The sequence below is a fragment of the Canis lupus genome, chromosome 20 (assembly GCF_003254725.2).
Source record: "Canis lupus dingo isolate Sandy chromosome 20, ASM325472v2, whole genome shotgun sequence".
In the NCBI taxonomy this organism is placed as follows: Eukaryota; Metazoa; Chordata; class Mammalia; order Carnivora; family Canidae; genus Canis; species Canis lupus.
Genome location: NC_064262.1, coordinates 6,359,405 through 6,381,587, shown reverse-complemented (window position 1 = coordinate 6,381,587; position 22,183 = coordinate 6,359,405). Strand labels below are relative to the sequence as shown.

The 22,183-nt window shown below is 37.8% G+C and overlaps 1 protein-coding gene across 7 annotated transcripts in view; it reads left to right on the top strand.

Annotated features, from left to right (window-relative positions):
* Positions 1-22,183, top strand: part of PPARG (peroxisome proliferator activated receptor gamma) — a 131,899-nt gene that overhangs the window by 83,492 nt on the left and 26,224 nt on the right. For all 7 annotated transcript variants that reach the window (XM_025449535.3, XM_025449564.3, XM_025449545.3 and 4 more), the window contains 2 exons: positions 8,820-8,958; positions 20,962-21,161. In XM_025449535.3, the coding sequence (XP_025305320.1) occupies positions 8,820-8,958; positions 20,962-21,161 (339 nt within the window). The remainder of the gene's footprint in view (positions 1-8,819; positions 8,959-20,961; positions 21,162-22,183) is intronic.

Here is a 22,183-nt window from a genome sequence, read left to right as displayed (position 1 = left end):
AAATATATAACATAAGTTAGGTAGGTGTTAGAACATCTAGGGTCTGAAATTAATATGTATTGAATTTCACTCTATACCAGATATTGTGTAAGATGCATTAGCGTATATCATTTTGAAAATACATTCTGCCTAAGTTTTTATGTCTATAAAATGATAGGGTTGAATTAGATGATCTCTGAAATCTCTTCCATTTAAATATTGTATTACTAAAGGCATCCTAATAAAGTGAAAAAAGACAAGCTAGTCACCTAGCCACTTGCCCAGAGTTACTACCCAATCACATAAATGCTTTAGCCCTCAGTCACCTCCTTATGAAATGATTTGGTTAGATTAGCAGCTCTCCAAGGTCTGATTCATTTTTAAGGTCTAAAGTTCCAAAATGACTTTTTGAAATACTATTGGCAAGGGACACTTTCGTTTAAAACACTAAAACCTATTCACTGGGTCATTTTTTTTTTTAAGATTTTATTCATTTATTCATGAGGCACAATGAGAGAGGCAGAAGCATAAGCGGGGGAGAAGCAGGGAGCCCGATGTGGGACTCAATCCCAGGACCCCGTCAGATCACAACCTGAGGTGAAGCAGACGCTCAACTACTGAGCCACCCAGGCATCCCTCACTGTATGATTAAAACCAAACTGAGACATATGTGATCTCTGAAATCATTATGTATCATCATTTATTTACGATTCCAATGAGTAATGAGAACATGTCATTTTGTTGTGTTAGACTTATATAATTTTTTAATAAATTGTTGCTAAATTGTGAAAAATACCTGAAGAAACCATTTCTTGTGGTCATCTTAGTAATTTATGTTGATAAATAAATACAAAAGTGTGATTGGTTTAAATTCCCACAATACATTATTGTTTTTTATGGGCTGGTAAAGCCCTTAGAAAACTAGAACATTGAAGCAAATAGTTCTACAATGATTCTGTTAGATATTTGTCAGGAGTTAACATTATTGATAACTGCTAAAAATTGAAAAGACAATAGCCAGTTATAATAATAAAAGCTAAGTTCTCAGGGCACAAAAACTTGGAAATAAAAGCAAGCAACGAAGGAAAGTAGCAAGAAGGAGAAGAGAAAAGGAAGGAAAATATCCAAATGACATCAAGTTAGGTACAGAAAGGGTCCTAAGGCAGAGATGGAGAGTGAACATTTAATCAAACCTGAAGAATACCCTGGATTACCGGCTTCCAAGATTAAAATCTGAAGAAGGTTACACTAACCTTGGAAGGGAAATAGACATCTACTCATTGTAAAGATAAGAATAAGAAAAATGTTAGTGGAATAATATAATTTGGCTTCTCTAAGTATAAGTCAGCAGTTCTCAAAATGTGGTCCAGAAGCCTCTAGAGGTCCCTAAGACCTTTTCAAGGAACCCGTGATGTTGAAACTATTTTTATAATAATACTCAGTTGTCTTTTACCATTTTCACTCTCATTCTCTCAGAAGTATACATGGAGTGTTCCAGAAACTACATGACACGGAATGGTAACAGTTCCGGTGGCTAATGGAATGTTTTTGCCTGTTATGTCCTTGTACATGACAATTTCTCAGTTTTAATTTCTTGTCTGATAAGTATCAGTAGATATAATCCACATAAACCAAAGCTCATAGGGTTCTCAATAATTTTTAAAAGAGTAACAGGATCCTGAGACTAGAAAGATTAAGAACTACTGAAAAAAAATACTCATTCTTTGCTGTTTGGGAACTAATTGTTGCCATAGTCTGAATGCAGCTAATTTAGACCATTAGCTATCAGTAATCAAAGATACCTTCTTAGCATACCAACAGTACTTAATAAAAAGCCATGAAAGTGAAATTAACAAGAGTGTTTGACTTAGAAGTATTTTCCCTCTTTTTTAAGATTTTATTTTATTATTTATTCATAAGAGAGACAGAGAGAGAGAGGCAGAGACATAGGCAGAAGGAGAAGCAGGCGCCATGCAGGGAGCCCAATGTGGGATTCGATCCCGGGACTCCAGGATCATGCCCTGGGCGGAAGGCAGGCACTCAACTGCTGAACCACCCAGGTGTCCCTTATATGTATTTATTAAAGAGTACTTTGGCAGTTTAATATTTGCCATTTTATTAGAATGTAGGATATGCCCATAATTAAAATACAGTTAACCATAAACCTGCAGACTAATTTATGGATTGAAAAGAGTACTTATAGTATTGCTTATGATAGCTGTTAGTCTTCTGAAACAGTTTTACAGTGAACATGGAATGGGTTTATATTAGTGATCCTTGCCAAAAATCAAACATGAATAAAAAGATTAGATTTGGATTTTAAAGTGGAATAGTGACATACTTGGATTATTAATGTTACAGACCTAGGTAAAATAGAACCTTTGGCTACTGAAAAATACATATACCCTAGAGCTTGCAAAGCTGTCACTTATTGCTTATAAATTAGACATTTATTCATCTTCTGGTAGGTTTCATCCTATTTTTGTATCTTTAGTGAAAGATCATTTTAGAACCATAGACTTACCTAAAGATATAAGTAAATATAATACAGTGTATTTCTATGTAGGGGCCTAACTCAGGAAGAGTTTGTAGTATATTCTCATCTGCCATGGGAGCTCACTGATTCAGTTTCTCTGGGCCATACCACTTTATAGGAAAGCTGAATGCAGGACCAGCACAGGGCTTTTAATCTCACTGTAAAATTAACTTAGGTCTCACTGCACCTAAGTTAAAAGTTTTGTTAAAAGTAAAGCAATTAAGGAGAGGTTGGAGGAAGCTTTTTATACGGCAAAAGCAAAAAAGCATCCATCACCTTCTCACAGACATATATGAAGATTTTGGAATAAATCCATACAAAAAAAAAATTTCTACAGTGGTGATTCATGCATTTCCATCATACCACTTCACACTTCAGAACACTAAGTTGTTGAATTGCACACAGTTTTACAAACTCTAAAATAATAAATAAGAGTGTTGTTAAAGAGTGTTTGCTTTATCAACAATATGAAGAAACCTCAGGAAAGCCAGCTTCATTCTTCAAATCAATAAATGTACAGAAAAGCACTCAGTAATAGCCTTATATCTTCCTTGCTAGGTTTCCTCAAAGAATCAAAGGATAAGGAAACAGTTGACTATCATAAACTAAGTGTTTTGAAAAAGGAAAGTAAAAGCAACTTCTTTTTTTTTTTTTAAGATCTTATTCATTTATTCATGAGAGACAACAGAGAGAGGCAGAGACACAGGCAGAGGGAGGAGAAGCAGGCTCCATGCAGGATTCCAATGCGGGACTTGATCCTGGAACTCCAGGATCACATTCTGAGCCAAAGGCAGATGCTCAATCTCTGAGCCACCCAGGTGTCCCATAAAAGCAACTTCTAAGCTATGTGCTGTAGTATGTATATATTCAGTTTATGATCTTATGTATATACAGTACATAAATAATATTCAGAATTATTTTCAACATTGAAAGACCCTGAATCATCACAAAAATAATGTGAAACATTTTGAAAGATATGAGTCAAAACAAAACTTTACATTGTAAGGGTTAAACTTAAATAACATAATTCTCTCATCAGAAAAACCTTCCTCTCCAGCCCTGCCAAATAACTGACTACTCTGGGACCTGCTCCATTCTCAGCTAGCCAAGCCGTATTTTCCACCATGGAGATCAATTTTTAAAAGTGAACATTTTAAAAAACAGTCAAAGAATATATAAAACATGTATGATCACAGTGACAAAAGTCCAAACAAAATTTCCCACCAGCACTTATCAGTGAGAGTAGTTCTGTACATTAGCCTTCTATTTGCAAGTGAAAAAACAAACAAACAAACAAAAAAACCTTTTTAACATTCAGAGGTCCTCAGAACCCTTTAAGAATTAAGGAGGCTTCAAGTTCCAGCCTCTATAGGACCTAATCTTTGAGATAATACTGATCTCACAAGAGGTCGGGAAAATTTCTCCCAAACAACCAACAATAGCAACACAAACAAACAAACAAAAGCCCTAGGTCTTGGCCTGTGGGCTGCCGGCACACTTACTGGGGCAGGGTTTCTCTCATGGTAGATGCCCATAGGGGTATTGAGGTGCAGCAGTGCCCCAAGACAGATGCCTAGAGCAGGATCCAGAGCCATCAGTGAGGAGGAGCTGAGTCTAGGGCTTTTGAATTGAGCCAACTTTCTCAAGGGAATTTGAAATAGTCACAAGTCAGTGGCACCTCTGACTTCCAACAGAAGCATATGCAAATTCTTTTTGGAAGAAAGAATTCCCAATTTAAACTCTGTAGGATTCCCACAGTTTAAGGTCAGTATATGAGTTTAAAATAAAATATCAGGGATCCCTGGGTGGCTCAGCAGTTTAGTGCTGCCTTCGGCCTAAGACCTGATCCTGGAGTCCTGGGATCGAGTCCCACGTCAGGCTCTGGCATGGAGCCTGCTTCTCCCTCTGCCTGTGTCTCTGCCTCTCTCTCTCTGTCTGTCTCTCTGTGTCTCTCTCTGTCTCTCATGAATAAATAAATAAAGTCTTTAAAAATAATAAAATAAAATATCAGTCAGTAAACACATTAAGAAGTCAACCAACTTGAATGACATTTATCAAAATTAAACAACAGAATCAGACCCTTCTGCCCCCTATACAAGGAAAGCAGATTATTGGGATTGCCTGATAGAGAATTTAGAACAGCTGTATATGAACTGTTTTGGGAAAAAGGGCAGAATGGGATCCCTGGGTGGCTCAGCGGTTTAGCGCCTGCCTTCAGCCCAGGGCATGATCCTGGAGTCCTGGGATCAAGTCCCACCTCGAGCTCCCTGCATGGAGCCTGCTTCTCCCTCTGCCTGTGCCACTGCCTCTCTCTCTGTGTCTCTCATGAATGAATAAATAAAAATCTTAAAAAAAGGAAAAAAGAAAAAAGGGCAGAGTCACAGCAGCGAATGAGCAATAATAGACTATCAGGAATGACTGGGCATATTTGAAAATAAATTTATTTAGTGAAGTTAAACTTAAAAAGTGAAAAATATAATTATTGAAATAAAAATTCAATAGAAAGATTAAATAGCTCTTGGACATAGCAGAAGAAAGGACTACTGAACTGGAAGGTAAATGTAAAGAAATTACTGAGATTGAGAACCACAGTGCCTTAAAGAATATGTCCTGTCCAGAATCTGCTAGTATTTGAAGCCTCTTAGTTCTTGAAGGATTTGTAGGATCTTTGATTATTAAAAAAGTTTGTCTTCTTCACTAATCAATAGAAGAATAATGTACAGAACTGTTCTCACTCATGAACTTTGGTGAGAAATGTTTCCTTTTTTTCTCATTGTAATTATATATTTTTTGTTCTGAGGTTTAACTATTTATTGTTCTGAGGTTTACTTTGCAATCAATATTAGTGAATAATTAATAACAAAAGATGGAAAATATAAAGGAGAAGTTCAGAAATATTGAAGGTTAGGATAAGGTCTAACACTTCTCTAATTCATGTCAGAATTGATGAACAAGTGAAACCATAATACAGAAAACACGTCCAAGAGAATAAATGAAAAGAAATCCATTCCAAACTGAAGTACAACTGCAGGATACTGAAAACTAAGAGAGAATATAAAAGCAACCAAAGAGAAAAGAAAAAAACACTTCAAAGTCAATTGAAGCACAGCAACAGTGGAAGCACAGAGATCATGGGATTCAAAGTGAGATAGAAGATAACTTAGTTCTCTGTAATCTTTCAACAATGCGAGAAAAATGAAACTGTTCACAGGTTTAAAAAAATGGGAGACTGAAATATTAAATTTCAAGGATAGTAAGCCATAGAAAGCAGAAGATATTTGTAACACCTGTAACAGACAACAGATTAGTGTCTAGAATATATAAAGAATTTCTAAAATTCAATTTTAAGAGACCATCCAACTGGAAACTAGGAAACGAAAAATCAGGAAAATACAAATTAGATTCTATTTTACATTGTCAAGAAGAAAGAAGTCTGACAACCAGTTGTTGGAAGGGGTGTAAACTGGTAGAATCACTCTAGAAAACAATTAGGCATGATCTTGTAAAATTTCACATTCACATTCACTTATTGTACAACCCAAAAACTCCACTCCTGGCTAATTCTTGTATATGTGCATCATCAAACATTTATAAGAATATTTAGAGAAGTACTATTTGTAACAAAATATTGGCAACAATTTCAACATCCATCAACCTGAGAAGAGATTAGTCATACAATAGAATTTTGTGAAAATGTGAAAATGAATCAATCATAGCTTTTCACAAGAAAGTAGATAAATTTTAGAAACCTAATGCTAGGGTGGCCCAGGTGGCTCAGCAGTTTAGCGCCACCTTCGGCCCAGGGCGTGATCCTGGAGACCTGGGATCGGGTCCCACATCTGGCTCCCCACATGGAGCCTGCTTCTCCCTCTGTCTGTGTCTCTGCCCCTCTCTCTCTCTATGTCTCTCATGAATAAATAAATAAAATCTTAGAAAAAAAGAAAGGAAACCTAATACTAAATTTTAAAAAATGAAAATCCCAAATTGCTGTACGAAATATCATACCATTTAATAAACCCCCCAACAAGCATAACTAAGCAATGTATTATTCAGTTTTAACATGTGGTGTGATAAAACTGTATTTTCTTAAAAGTCAATAAAACAATAAACACAAAATTGAGAATAATAATTACTTTGTCAAGGGAACACAGAGGGCAGGAATTTGTTAGAGGAAGAATACATAAGTATTCCAGTCATAATTCTAAATCTTGGCAATGGGCTCATGTGTGATATCTTATTATGTTTTATAATTACATGTACTTTCTACAGGTTTATAATTGATATTACATTTAATAAGATAATAGAAAAAGGAGAGTAGGGCAGCCCGGGTGGCTCAGTGGTTTAGCGCCACTTTCAGCCCAGGGTGTGATCCTGGAGACCTGGGATCGAGTCCCACGTCAGGCTCCTTGTATGGAGCCTGCTTCTCCCTCTGCCTGTGTCTCTGCCTCTCTCTCTCTGTGTGTGTCTCTCATGAATAAATAAATAAAATCTTTTTTAAAAATTAAAAAAAAGAAAAAGAAAAAGGAGAGTATACTGATGGCTTTGTGATATTTGAGTCACGGTTTAGGATAGAAGAATGTCAGACATGGCCCAGAAGGGAAGTTAAGTGACATATATCTTAATTGAACAGATTTTTTAAAAAGATTTTTATTTATTCATGAGAGACACAGAGAGAGATGCTGAGACATAGGCAGAGGCAGAAGCAGGCTCCATGCAGGGAGCCCAATGTGAGACTTGATCCCAGGACTCCTGAGATCACGCGCTGAGCCAAAAGCAAATGCTGAACTGCTGAACCACCCAGTTGTCCCCACTGAACAGATTTTAATAGAAAACTGTTGTTGGTATTTGTTTCATATCCAGTGGCTCCCCGTGGAGCTCACAATTCTAATTAGACAGTGAGGGAGGGGCAGAAAATAAACACTTAAATATAATAAGTAAATTATATGGTATGTTAGAAAGTCCCAAATGCTATTGGCAAAAAGAAAGAAAAACTGGAGCAGAGTGAAGGAGGCCAGGAGCTCCAGAGAACAGGCAGGAGAAGGGACAGGCCATGTATTACATGAGACGTATAAGCCTCATTAAGAAGTTGAGATGTTGGCAAGACTTGAAGGCAATGAGAATAAGCAGGTATATATCTAGAAGAGCTTTCTACATGAGAGAAAGAAGTTGAGTGACTTCAAAGAGGTTGACTTGGAAAAAAATAATAAAAAAAGAGTTTGCCTTGAGAGACTAGGAGGGTGGTTGCACTAGCTGAGATGGTGAGAGCTGCCAATAAAGTGAGTTTGCAGGGTAAGATTGGAGTTTCAGTGTTGACGCACTGGGTTTGAGGTAGCTGTTAGCTTTCCAAGTGACATGCCAAGTAAGCAGTAGAAATACTTGTCTAGAATTCAAGATACAAATCTAGAGAAGGTGAAAATGCATATCAGTGGCAGAACCAATTCTAGTTCAAGGATTTTTTTTTTTTTTTAGTTCAAGGATTTTTGTACCAAACAGGGCAAGATGCATTTGAAAGAGTTAAGAATGGAATTTCATGGAGATGAGTACAATAGAAATGAATAAGAACACTCTGACAAAAAATGGAGTTAGCAAACATTTCCAATTAAAATTTCTTTCAGGTCTTTCAAAAACAATATAAATACAGCAGAATCAATTAGCCTCAAATCGACTTATTTGCTATTTTGAGATGGCAGTCCATTGTCTGAGGATTTATATACTCTCGTGTTCTTTCCTATTATCTTTTTTTTTTTGTTTTTCTGTAGAGTTCGACAGTTACAGAGCACTCTTTCAACTGCATAAGTAAATTAAACCAATTCTGTAGGAAATTATGCAACATAGAGAATTCTAAAAAATTATCCACATGTGGATTTTTATTGGCCCTGATCATGTTTTAGAACGAAGTGATTATAACTTTGCCAAATGGCGTTAGCACAATAATAAAGGCTGGGGCATGCTATTTTGGAATGATTCGCAGAGAGACTGAACTGATTACATGGTGTTTTATTTGCATTACATTAAATCCAGAGCACTTCTTAGAGCATGCTGAGATCCAAATGTTGAGCCAAGATACATTGAATGACATCAATTGGATGTGGTCACTGTCTCAGAGCTAAAGGACGCACGCTGGAGCTCTTCTGCTTCTTTATCTTATAGGAAAGAAAACTGGCAGTTAACTGAGTTGTCTAAAGTCACCAGGGACAGAACCTACCTTTTCTGATACCTAGGCCAGTGTGCCTTTAGCCAGATGTTGTTTCCATGTGTCATAAAGACTTAAAATTTGCTTCTTTTTCTTGTGTCCCTTTTACAGGGCTTCTTCCGGAGGACAATCAGATTGAAACTCATTTACGATAGATGTGACCTAAACTGTCGGATCCACAAAAAAAGTAGAAATAAATGTCAGTACTGTCGGTTTCAGAAGTGCCTTGCTGTGGGGATGTCTCATAATGGTAAGTGAACACTTAGCACACATACTTTGCTGTTCTCATTATGGCTGCCAGATTGGTAGCCTGGGGGGCCATTGCTAAAAATGTGTACACTTTCCAATAAAATGCCAGATTTCAGGGGGCACCTGGGTGGCTCAGTGGTTGAGCATCTGCCTTCGGCTCAGATCGCGATCCTGGGGTCCTGGGATCAAGTCCCGCATCAGGCTCACCTCAAGGAGCCTGCTTCTTCCTCTGCCTACATCTCTGCCTCTCTCTCTGTGTCACTCATGAATAAATAAATAAAATCTTAAAAAAAAAAAAACGAAGTCACAAAACAAATTTGATAGTGACTTGTAACTTGATAGTATTGTATTTGTCAAGTATAGTTCTTTGAAAACTCATTATGGGCTCAAGAAATATAAAATGCCAAAGTGATCAAATAAAATCTGAAGTCTTGTTTCACGGGATATTCTACATTTTTCTTTCTTTTGCCTTCACCTGTCTCAAAACTGATCTGGTAAGAAGATAATGTTTGAAAGTCAGCCTTCGTATGTTAGGATTCCAAAGCATCTGTGAAAATTAAAGTTTTATTCCATCATGCAGATGTTTGGTTTTCACAGTGGACATCTTCAAAATATTTGAAAATTACTAATTGATTGATGTCCTATTCTTTAAAAACAGTTCTCAAAATTATAGTTTTATAATTAATATGGGTCATTTCCTCTAAAGGCAAGAATGTATTATGAAGAGATCTATCAGCTGTACTGGATAGGATGGAGATTTGGCCAGACTTCCGTCACAATTGATTACATCTGCTGTGCAGCAGTATACAACTGCAGTCATTGATTGCAAAATAATTAACTGGTTTGATTCCATCAATTTCCTTTCTGTTTCAGACTTCATAAAACATAAGGGCACATTTTCAAGTCAAGGGTTATATTTTAGATGATGCAATCAAGTTGCAGTAAACTTATTTTATCTTTATGATGAAATCTTTGACTTTGAAATCATTATTACTAAAACTGCCTAGAAAAGCATGCCAGTTCTGCTCTTAATGGTATTTATTTTTTGCCCTTTAAAAATTTGTCACTTCACGTAACATATATTTCCTGTTGCTTGCACAAAGTCACATGGTGTCTCCTTTTGCTAATCGTTTATAGGCAAATAATATTTAAAGCCCAGCCTATGTAGTATTGATGATATTATTTTCTCTTCCTGGGAAAGCCAAAGAAAGCCCATAAACTTAGCAATAATTTAATAATAAAGTCATCATTTGACTTCATATGACAATTAATTTATTTTTATTTAGAGAGAGAAGAGCAATCTTTTTTTTTTTTTTTTTTTTAAATTCTTTTTTTTTATTTATTTATTTATTTATGATAGTCACAGAGAAAGAGAGAGAGAGAGAGGCAGAGACACAGGCAGAGGGAGAAGCAGGCTCCATGCACCGGGAGCCTGACGTGGGATTCGATCCCGGGTCTCCAGGATGGCGCCCTGGGCCAAAGGCAGGCACCAAACCACTGCGCCACCCAGGGATCCCGAGAAGAGCAATCTTGATAGGGGGTGTTCAGTTAGTTCTTCTTGGAAAGAAAAAGACCAAAAAAAAAAAGGAATTAAATGTTCTGGCATCAAAGACTTATGCAGTTCAACATTTACAAAATTGCAACTGTGCTAAGAAAATCCCTACTAAGAGGTTTTTATGGGAATGTGTTTGCTGCACAGAAAACATCCATTTGATCTTTGCACAAGAAGGGAAACTCAAGGGGATCCCTGGGTGGCGCAGCGGTTTGGCGCCTGCCTTTGGCCCAGGGCATGATCCTGGAGACCCGGGATCGAATCCCACGCCGGGCTCCCTGTGCATGGAGCCTGCTTCTCCCTCTGCCTGTGTCTCTGCCTCTCTCTCTCTCTCTCTCTGTATGACTATCATAAATTAAAAAAAAAAAAAAAGAAGGGAAACTCAACAATGAGGTTTGGAGTAGTTTTGCCTGTTATCCTAAGAAAGGAAATATTTCCAAATACAGGGTTTTCTAGGAGGTAGTAGTAACTGTTTAAAACTATTTTGTTAATTTATTAATTTTTTATGTGAATGGACCTCACTGTAATAACCCACCCAACTTATCAAGAGCCTTCTTATATTATACCAAAATCAGCACCTCACTGCTTTCAGTACATATAAGAAGATATAAACTTCCTCCCAAAGTAAATTTACTCCATTCTCTGTTATTTCTGTTTCTTCTCTTTGGTCTCTCTTCAGTCCATTTGATGCATGTAGCTTGCCCATATAGCCGCCCACTCCCAGGCTTCAAGGAGGCTTCTGAAATAACCTTCATAGAACCCTGAGGGCCCTGGGGAACATTTGTTGGAAAATCACTGAAACAAGGATTACTAAATCCTTTCAACTTTGAAAGTTCTATGATTCTAACCTAACTCAACCTACCTACCTCACTGAATCTTTCGCTTTTCAACAAACTAGACTATATTTCATAGACATTGTCATGGGTTTCTCAAATATGTAGGTATCTGGCATCTGTCAATGGCCTGAATGTAAGTTTTCACCTATATATCTTGGTGCCATAAAAATATAAGTCGTTTGCCTGAATCAGGTCTTCTGGACGTTCTGAACAATTGCTCAGCTATTTAAGGCAGTACATTTGATGGTCACATAATGATGTAGACTTAAAGTACAAATCCAAAGGAGTCCGGGCTAAAGAAAGAATAAATGTTATGTTTGGTTAATGGCATATGAGTCCATCTTCAGATGGAACTTTCATTTTGATTGTGACACATAGCCTAAACATTGTAGGACAGAAGGATTTCAGAATTCTTACACTTGGGAACCTAGTTGTTTCTCAGAGATCTATTTTCAGCACTGAGGAGGAAAAGCACCGAAGCGTCAAACTGATGTGCTTTGGGAACACATTTTTTTGTTTTTCTGTAGTGATCAAGATAAACACGTGTTGCAGTTGTTTTGGTTGTTTAACATACCATCATTTCTGGACCACGGGTCAGTTCCACTCCCCTGGCTTCCTGAGTCATGCTAAGCATAGTCAGTTGAATACCCTGACCAAACACCTTTAGAGGAAAGCTCCAAATGAAAGTAAAGCAGAAATAAAGACCCAGCTTCCTGGGCTATCAGAAGTACATGTGACTTACCAGGTGATCACAGCATCACCTGCTACTTGGTTTACATTTTGAAGTAGTGAAGCTGGTATGTACAGATTCCTGATAAAAATACTCTCACAGATTAATGTAGTTTCTTCAATCAAATGGGCCCTCACGCACACTTTGATATTTGTCTTAGAATAATTTTTGTTTTAAAGTCCTATCATCAAGATCTCTAACAGTAATCATATTTTTTAAATGTGTCTTCTTTATTTTTGGTAAGATAATTTATTCATTAAGAACTTTGACTAGTGAATATTTTGTATTTGGAGCTGCTTTTCATGTGTGAATTAATAAAATTATTAAGTTTAGGCTGTTAATTTTATTTTATTTTTATTTTTTTTTGTATACTTTTTTATTGGAGTTTGATTTGCCAACATATAGCATAACACCCAGTGCTCATCCCATCAAGTGCCCCCTAGGCTGTTAATTTTAAAGAATAATGTGAAGTAGAGAAGAATTGACTTAAGTTACTTATCACTCAGCTGGGTTTTCCCAATGCCACTGAGATTTGAATGAAAATTCTGCTTTTCATAAATATAAAAATTAGTGAAACCTTAGCTTTACTGATTAGGACATTCTATTATATAAATTATGGGGGGTTTTCCTGTTATTTAAAAAAAAAAAGCTGACAACTTTAAAAATAATTTCTCAGAAGCTTCATAAAAATCCAGAAAAATGATTTTGCAGATATTTGTGGCACTCAGCATTTTTAAGACAGTTCTCTCCTTCCTTGTAAAAAAGAAAAAGGCGAATGGCAAATAAGTTTAAACTTCAATGTGTTAGGTTTTTTCCTTTGGTCTTCTTTGTAATATAAAGGAAAATTACCCAAATGTTAATTTCCAGAAAATATCCCGAAGTCGAAAGTCCTGATGCACATGGCATTCGTGGTGGCTTACACACTAGCCTCCTCTACCTCTTTTCTCCCACTGCTGACCTTTTCAACTTACACTTCAGGTAAACTGTGTACTTTGCCATTCGTGGAAAACACTCTATGGTGAAACCTTGGGTCTCTGTTTATTATGTCTTTTGGTTCCCTGTCACAATTCTACCTGGCATATAAGGCCCAGTTGAAACACCTTCTTCCCTAAGACTTTCTGATTCCCCTTCCTCCTCTTCTGTGTGTTTTATTCCTTCCCTGTAAAACCACACTTTCCTTTATAAAGCAAGGGAGTGACCAGATCTATATGACCAAAAACTAAACCACTGGCAGCTGTTAAAAAGGATAAATTAGAGAAATAGGGAAATTCATCAGAAGACAAATGCAATATTATGAATTAAGACAGTGGGAACGGTGAGTGAGAAGAAAGGAACTTGAGAAAAATATTGGAGCATGACCAATGAACAAACACAAGGGTCTGAGGGAAAGCGAAGTTGTCAAACATTGTTCAGGGTGTCTAGTTAGGTGATAGGATGAATTAACCAAGAAAGGGAGATGGGGAGGAGACAGTTTGGAGGGGAAAATCAAAAGTTCATTTTTAAAGCTGCATTTGAGGGTCTTATGGGGTATCCAGCATCTGTATATAAAGGAATATAGGAACAAGAGGAAATTCAAGGTTCTCAGGAGAGAGTTGGCAGCAGTCAGCACATTTTGTGACTTAGAAAGAAGATTGAACTAGGAACAGCAGAATATAAGGGAAGGAAGAGGGGCCATCAGAAAGGTCTGGAAAATAGGCAGAAAGATAGGAGAACCAGAAAAGCAGAAACCACGATGAGAACATTTTAAAATAAGAGGATGGAGAAGGTCAACAGTAGCAAAAGCTGGGAGAATGCTGGAGAGCTCGAGCAAAAAGGAGAACTCAGAAGAGGCCCCTAGATCTGGCTAGAAGAAAAAACATGGGGGACTTTTATTTTTATTAATTTTTTAAATATTTTATTTATTTATTCATGAGAGACACACAGAGAGAGAGAGAGGCAGAGACACAGGCAGAGGGAGAAGCAGACTCCATGCAGGGAGCCCGATGTGGGACTTGATCCCGGGTCTCCAGGATCATGGTCTGGGCCAAAGGCAGGCACCCAACCACTGAGCCACCCAGGGACCCCATGAGGGACCTTAAGAGCAAAGTTTTGAAAAAATTTTTTTAAGATTTTATTTATTCATTCACAAGAGACACAGAGGCAAAGACATAGGCAGAGAGAGAAGCAGGCTCCCTGAGGGGAGCCCGATATAAGACTCCATCCCAGGACCCTGGGATCATGACCTGAGCCAAAGGCAGAAGCTCAACCACCAAACCACCCAAGGACCCCCAAAGTTTTGGAAATTTAAATGAGGTGTAGGCAAGATTTCAGTGTTCAATGAATGAATTAAATAATACCAGGTAAGGGACTCCTGGGTGGCTCAGCGGTGGAGTGTCTGCCTTTAGCTCAGGGTGTGATCCCAGTCCAGGGAATGAGTCCCACATCAGACTCCCTGCAAGGAGCTTGCTTCTCCTTCTGCCTATGTCTCTGCCTCTCTCTGTGTGTGTCTCTCATGAATAAATAAATAAAATCTTATAAATAAATAAATAAATAAATAAATAATTAATTAATTAATTAATTTTAAAAAATCATGTAAGTCTCTGGGGAACTATAAATTAAGTCACATGAGGCAGAAGTGTTTGGTCCTTCTCTGCCTTGGAAAGAAACCGAGACAAATGTTTAAATGTCTTCAAATAAATGTCCTCTACAAATAATTTGAAAATGTTATCCCTGAATAAAAATTTCTTAATATTGATGTTAAGCCTCCTCCTCCTTTTAAATAAAAAAGCTAGAAAATTATAGGTATTAGATTCCCAAATCCTGCAAAACCCCAAAAGGCACAAGTTTTTTCTCGAGAAAAGGGAGGTGGAAAAGCATAACTTACTGGCACCATCCATATTAAAACCAATAATGTTATGTGTCTTATTTACATGATAAGGCTTTTGAAAAATAAACATGTTAAAATTGACCATGAGACATAGCCTTACCAATTGTCAAAAGCCTAATATGATTATTAATTCAACCCTTATATGTTAAAAGATGAAAATACTTTTAGTAAGACTCAATTCATTCTTCTGTTTTCTATTCATAATTTTGAAAATCACTTTAATATTTAAATTAAGTAGCATTTGTCTTTAATGCTCTTACAATCGGGCAGGTGTTTTAAAAACACATTATTGTCATTAAAAAATACTGTTTCTTAGCACTATACCAAGATCCAGAGAGCAGGATATCTAAATTTGCATGTGCTTGGAGTTTGTGTGTTCAGTAAATCAGTACTAAATACACAGTACTGAATCTGTCATATGCTAGTGGTGAATTGCATTCAGTTCAGTAAAAGTGTATTATATAAAGGTTAAGCTAATATTTTTTAACCAGAAATTGCGTCTCTACCAAACCTGTTCTTCCTGAAGGCTGTGTACTGATTCTGATACATTTTTTTAAGCCAAGATATGTGGATTCTCTGTAGGTAATTAATTATCTCAAATATGATACTGAATGACAGTGTTTTGGAAGTTACTCTATTATGTCATGTGCAAAATCTATAGAACAGACAGAGTGTGTCTTTTTTTTTTTCAGGGTCTCAGAGACTAGACAATGCTTTAAAAAAAGAGAAAGAGCATAGTATGTTCTGCAATATACTATGTGTCATCAAGATTTGTAGAATTTTAGAGCTAAATTTAGAGTTAAAAGAAGGAATCTTCAGAGGTCTTCTTTTCCAAGTGCCTCATTTTATAGATAAAGCAGTTGAAGACCAGAGAAGTAAAGCCACTTTTTAGCTAGTTTTTCACTGAGCTGAAACTAGAAAGTAGACTTCCTGACTACTTGAAATGCAGTGTTAATTTCATTGCCTTCCAGAGAGGCCAAAAAAGTTCTTCCTCCCTGACTCATAGTAACACATGGAGCACTTTCTGCAGTAGCAGAAGATATGGGAAAACATACTTGTATATGGGCACACCCAGCCTTTATATTTCTAATCCCCAATCTAGAACTTAAGTCTTCTTTTTCTGAGCTCTGACTTTTGTCTTATAGGAAACAGCATTCCAAAGGGAGAATTACTCCCTCTTCTTGATTCTCAGTTTCTCTAGCCAGTGGGTGGAAAGAGGTTCAAGAATTAGTAGACCATTCCTAAAACAAGTTAAAGACAGAGATATATATATACATAAATATAGATTGGGTTTTCAGGATTTATTCTTTATGTGGGAATGAATCTAGGTCTATATGCCATGGCTACCATCCTGGTCTGTAGTTCACAGTAACCATGGCACCATGGTTGTCCTAGACCACTTTATCCACAAGTAATAAAAGCTGCATTTATTAGGCATTATTATGTGCCAGGCACTGTGCTGAACACTTTCTGGGCCTTATCTCATCACCTCACATGCGGTAGATAGGTATTATTACATAAGACTCAAAAGCAACAAAATAAAATCGGTGTTTTCTCCCTTAAAAAATACATACAAATAAAAATTGGCATTTTCTCTACAATTTCAGATTTCCATGTTTTATGCAAATTTAGTTTCACCAAATGTGATATATTTTTTATCCCTTTGTTGAAAATGCTACCATTATCTATATGATTAGTTGCACTTATAGTTAATTGAATCCAATGTACACCATGAGCATTTAATGATCCAGAAAATTTGTTTATAAGATTTAACCTTTTGGAGGAACTTCGACTTAAAAAAATTCACATTTTATTTAGATTGTTAGCAGAAGGCTTTCACTTTAATATGTCCTAAATCTAAAATGATTTTTAGGGATCCCTGGGTGGCGCAGTGGTTTGGTGCCTGCCTTTGGCCCAGGGCGCGATCCTGGAGACCCGGGATCGAATCCCACGTCAGGCTCCCGGTGCATGGAGCCTGCTTCTCCCTCTGCCTATGTCTCTGCCTCTCTCTCTCTCTCTGTGTGTGACTATCATAAATAAATAAAGAATTAAAAATAAATAAATAAATAAATAAAATGATTTTTAGAAGTTATTTTCAGCTATTTTTATTAGGTTACAGAAAAGCAAGACTAGCTAGCAAATGCAATAAGTGGCTACGTTTGGCTGGAGGTTTTTTCCTAACAAATTTTATTTTAATTTTTTTAATTGAAATATAGTTGACACACAATATTACATTAGTTTCAGGTATACAACATAAGGATGCAGCATTTCTATATGTTATTCTGTGCTCACCACAGTGTTGCTACCATCTGTCACCATGCATCACTGTTACAGTACCACGGACTATATTCCGTGTGCCCTATCCTTCCTTCATCCCTGTGACCTACTCATTCTGTAGCTGGAAGTCTGTACCTCCTCCTCTCTTTGGCTGTTTGTTTATTTTAAATTAACTTTTTGGATTACCTTTTAGGAAAGAAGTGTTTTTCTAGACATGTAAACTTGAGTGTATATTTATACTTTCTTGCCTATAAAAATGTAACCAGAGCCTAGAGCAATGTTGGGCACACAGTAAACATTCAGTAATTATTCGTTGAGGGAAGAGATGGGACTGTGTATTCCTTATTTTTTTTTTAAGATTTTATTTATTTATTTATTTATTCATGAGAGACACAGAGAGAGAGAGGCAGAGACACAGGCAGAGGGAGAAGCAGGCTTCATGCAGGAAGCCTGACATGGGACTCGATCCCCGGTCTCCAGGATCACAACCTGGACTGAAGGCGGCGCTAATCCGCTGAGCCACCCGGGCTGCCCAGGACTGTGTATTCTGTTAAACAGTTAAAGAGCAATAGATTGTTGGTGATTCTAGACACACTATTTTGGTATGGAATTCTGGTGGTCTCCAGTCTTTACACCAAAATTTCTTCTCCCTTCAATACGCCATAATTTTTTTTTTTAAAGATCATATTTATTTATTCATGAGAGACACAGGCGGGGCGGGGGCGGGAGGGGTGGGCAGAGACAGGCAGAGGAAGAAGCAGGCTCCATGCAGGCATCCCGGGACACCAGGATCATGCCGGGACCAAAGGCTAAACCGCTGAGCCACCCAGGGATCCCAATACACCATAATTCTTACTGGGTACTTTCCTTCATGATCACTTTCCCAAACTTTGCAGTATACATACTGTCTTATTATCTGTTTTTAAACTTTATACTGTAGAGTTTAATTCAGTAAGCATAGATTGTATACCTGCCATGTGTATTTTGTTGCACCCAGGAGCAAAAATGAGAAAACTTGGTATTCATAGATTCTAGTAGAATAACCAACATAAACCAGTATAGAAGTATAGTCCTATTTTGCTACCTGAGCTAATATCTGCATGCAAAAAGAGCCCACCAATGTAATTTAGGAAGCTTTTTCTAAACTGTCCCAAACCCCAACTTTTTGATACACTCCTCATTGGGAATAGGGATGGCATATCAGCATTTCTTATGGAAGATACTTTTTTTTTTTTTTAGAAATTATCAAGTGATTCTAATATGCCTGCCTCCCCTCTCCTTACTTCTCAACTGAGAAATACTGATACACAAGGAATAACCTTAGTACAGGGAAGCAAATGATTGGACCAGCTTTACAGAGAAGGATTCTGAAAGGAATTTGCTACCTGGTTCTCAAGTAGTTGGGTTTTTTTGTTTTATTTCAATATATATTTTACAAAGATTTAACATGTGCTGGACTTTATACTAAATACTGAGGATACTGAGCAAGATTCCTGCCTTCGTGCAGATTACATAAGGGAGACAAGAAAATACTAGATAATTTACTGTGATCAGTGCTGTGAAAGAGAATACAATGAGTAATGAGATCATATCCTGAGGGACCTAAACAAATCTGGGGCAGAGGGGTGGGGACTGAGATAAGAATATGAGCAACCATTCATTGTCTATCCCTGTGGAACTAAAAAGAAAATGGGGAAGAGTGAGTAGAAACAAGATTTTTGACCAAAAAATGGCAATTATTTAAAGATTTCTATTTGAAGAGGTCACCGGCAAAGGATACATTTACCAAATGGATGGATATAGGCTAATTTAATTTAAAGGCATCCTAACTGAGAGGTAAGGTTCTCTTCCCCTCTAACTCAGAGTTCCCCAGGGAGGCCCCCATAAAGAGTTAGTGATAAAGCTTATTTAGGATCACATAAAATGTATTTATGAATTTGAGACCCAGAGATGCATAGCAGTCTCTCCTCTAGCAAATTGAAAATGAAATTCACCAAGTATTCAGATGGAAATGTGTTTATGTGCATTATAGTCTTATGGTAGAGTGCTACCTTTAGCATTATAATGTATAGCAAGAAACCATCCATTTATCCATTCCTGCTTGCAGCAACCATTGACACAGCACCATAAATGCTAGAGATAACAATGAATATGATAGACTCGGCCCTCAAGGAGCTACAGTGTAAGGAAGAAGACAATCATAAGAACAACCACTGTGGGCAGCCTGGGTGGCTCAGCAGTTTAGCGCTGCCTTTAGCCCAGGGCATGGTCCTGGAGACCCGGGATCCAGTCCCGTGTCAGGCTCCCTGCATGGAGCCTGCTTCTCCCTCTGCCTGTGTCTCTTCCCCTTTCTCTCTCTTCTCTCTCTCTCATGAATAAATAAATAAAATCTTAAAAAAAAAAAAAAAAAAAGAACAACCACTATGCTACCACATGGGGAGTGTAAGAGTAGAGCTACACACAGGGTAGTATTGACTGCGATATCAAAATGTCCTTATTATGGGAAAATGCAGAGTCCAAAGTGTGGCCCAAAAGTAGCATTAGTCAAAATAATATTTTGCACGCCTGGGTGGCACACTTGGTTAAGTGTCCAACTCTTGGTTTCGGCTCAGGTCACGATCTCAGGGTCATGAGACGGAGCCCCACGTTGGGCTCCGCAATCAGCACAGAGTCAGCTTCAAGCCTCTCTCGCTCTTCCCTCTATCCTTCCCCCCCTACACTTCCACTCCCCCCCCCCCAAATAAATAAATAGCTTTTTTAAAAAAGGAACAAAATAATATTTTGCAGATCCCACAGGGGTGAGGGGGAGAAAAAAACATCTTAGTCAAAAGAAGTACACACATGATTTTTTTTTACCCCCAACCTAGGCCTTACTAACCTCTCTTAAATGTTCCACTTTGCCTTTCTTTCTTTAATTTTCTTCTTCTTTACACTTCCTCACCCCACAGGAAGCCAAATGTTAAGTGAGGAAATGGTCTTTTTGACAAACATCATTAAGTGGTAATGCTAGAGAGTCAGGGGAAAGATTAGGGCTTCTCTCTACGATTTATAAAAGTACTCTCTGGTCTAATAACATGAAAGAAAGCGCCATCCATGTTTCTTTATAACAGGGACAAAATAGATCATACAGATTTTTGGAGAACAAAGCTCCCTCCTTCAGTTTGTGAAACATGTTGATCCTTTTAGGGCCTGACCTTATGTCAGGTGCTGGGGATGCAAACATGAATAAGGCATTGTCCCTGGCCTTCAGGATATTGTTCTATAGTGAGATTAATAGACACGTGAAATCAAAAGTACAGTTTGAAATTACTGTCATTGAAGAAAGTACCAAGGGCTCTTGAAGTACAGGCGAATGAATAATAAATTCTGCTTGAAGAAGTCAAGGAAGGCCTCACAAATAAGGTAATGTTCGAATTGGGTCTTGAGGGATGAGTAGGAACTGGCCCTCACCTATTTTATGTGTAAGTAAATACCCTTTTCTCTCTCTGCCGAGCTCTTAGATCCTTTCACCTTCCCAGTGAGATCATGCAGTAATATTTTTTTAATTAAAGAAGTGAACAATTTAATTTTTACTGATAGCCTGCGCTATCACTGTGAAATTAAAACGTGAGCAAAGTTGGAGCAGAAAAACCAGACCTTGAGATTGGTGGAGGAGAGGAGGGGCTTTCCTGTGTGGGCACTGGGACTGGGGATGAGCAGCAGTGATTCAATGATGCATCTTTGTCGTTTCTCTCCCTCTGTAGCCATCAGGTTTGGGCGGATGCCACAGGCTGAGAAGGAAAAGCTGTTGGCGGAGATCTCCAGTGATATCGACCAGCTGAACCCAGAGTCGGCTGATCTCCGGGCCCTGGCAAAACATTTGTATGACTCATACATAAAGTCCTTCCCGCTGACCAAAGCAAAGGCGAGAGCGATCTTGACAGGAAAGACAACAGACAAATCAGTTAGTTCTCTTCTGCTATCTTCATTTGGGGTGGCTGGGTTTGTTGTTGTTGTTGTTTTGTCTTTGAGAAAATAATTCACCCTGTTACACACACATATGCTGAGTTGTGTTCAGCTGTTGGCTGTTACATAGTACAGACTGAAACACAGGAAAGGAAATGTTTTCAGATAGGATAAGTAACCCTTATTTTGAAGAGGGAAAAAATCCTTCGAGTTTTCCTAATAAATTGTTTGAGAATAGTATAAAGACCCCCTCTGCCCTACTGCCCTCCTTCAGGAGCCATCTCTTTTCTTGACATCAGAATAACTGGCACAACTACATCCATTCCAGCAGCGCTGCTTTCCTCTGGGAAGGGCCTGATCTAGGTTTGGAAAAGGTATGCATTCCTTATTTTCCAGTTCAGGAGAACCACTAGAGTTACTTAGTAAGTTCCACGTGGGGCATAAAAATACATCTAGATATTACATGACCTTCTTCCTTTGTAGCTCTGTTGATGGCTCCTGGGCAACTATCCTTCTATTACGTATGTGAATTTTATCTTCTTTGAGGCTCTGAGCTGCCAGGGTTACTCCTACCCTAGATTCTCGAACATCAAACATCTCGAACATTGATTACCAGTTTAGAAAACCCAGAATAGGTTATAATTGTCACTAAGTCAGATGTTCCAAAGCAGAACTCTTCCTCAATAGGAAGCTGAGAAAGCAAAATGGAATCGTTTTAAAATAAAACACAACAACACCTGGTTCTGCCTATCAGCCTCCAGTATGACCTGGGGCACATCCCGGCGCCTGTTTCACAGGCAGGGGTCCGACTTCGATTGTATGGTCTGCAGCAGATCCCTAGGGTTGTAAGAAGTGCAGAACACATTCAGGCGACGCCGACCCGGTCCTTGAAAATCCTTTTATGCTATCATTTATTTTCAAATGAACACTTCCAGGAGAGGCATGCAATTACCTTATAGATATGTGTGTTTTTCCCCACTCAGTTATATTTGGAGAAAATATAATTAGCCTTTAGTCACA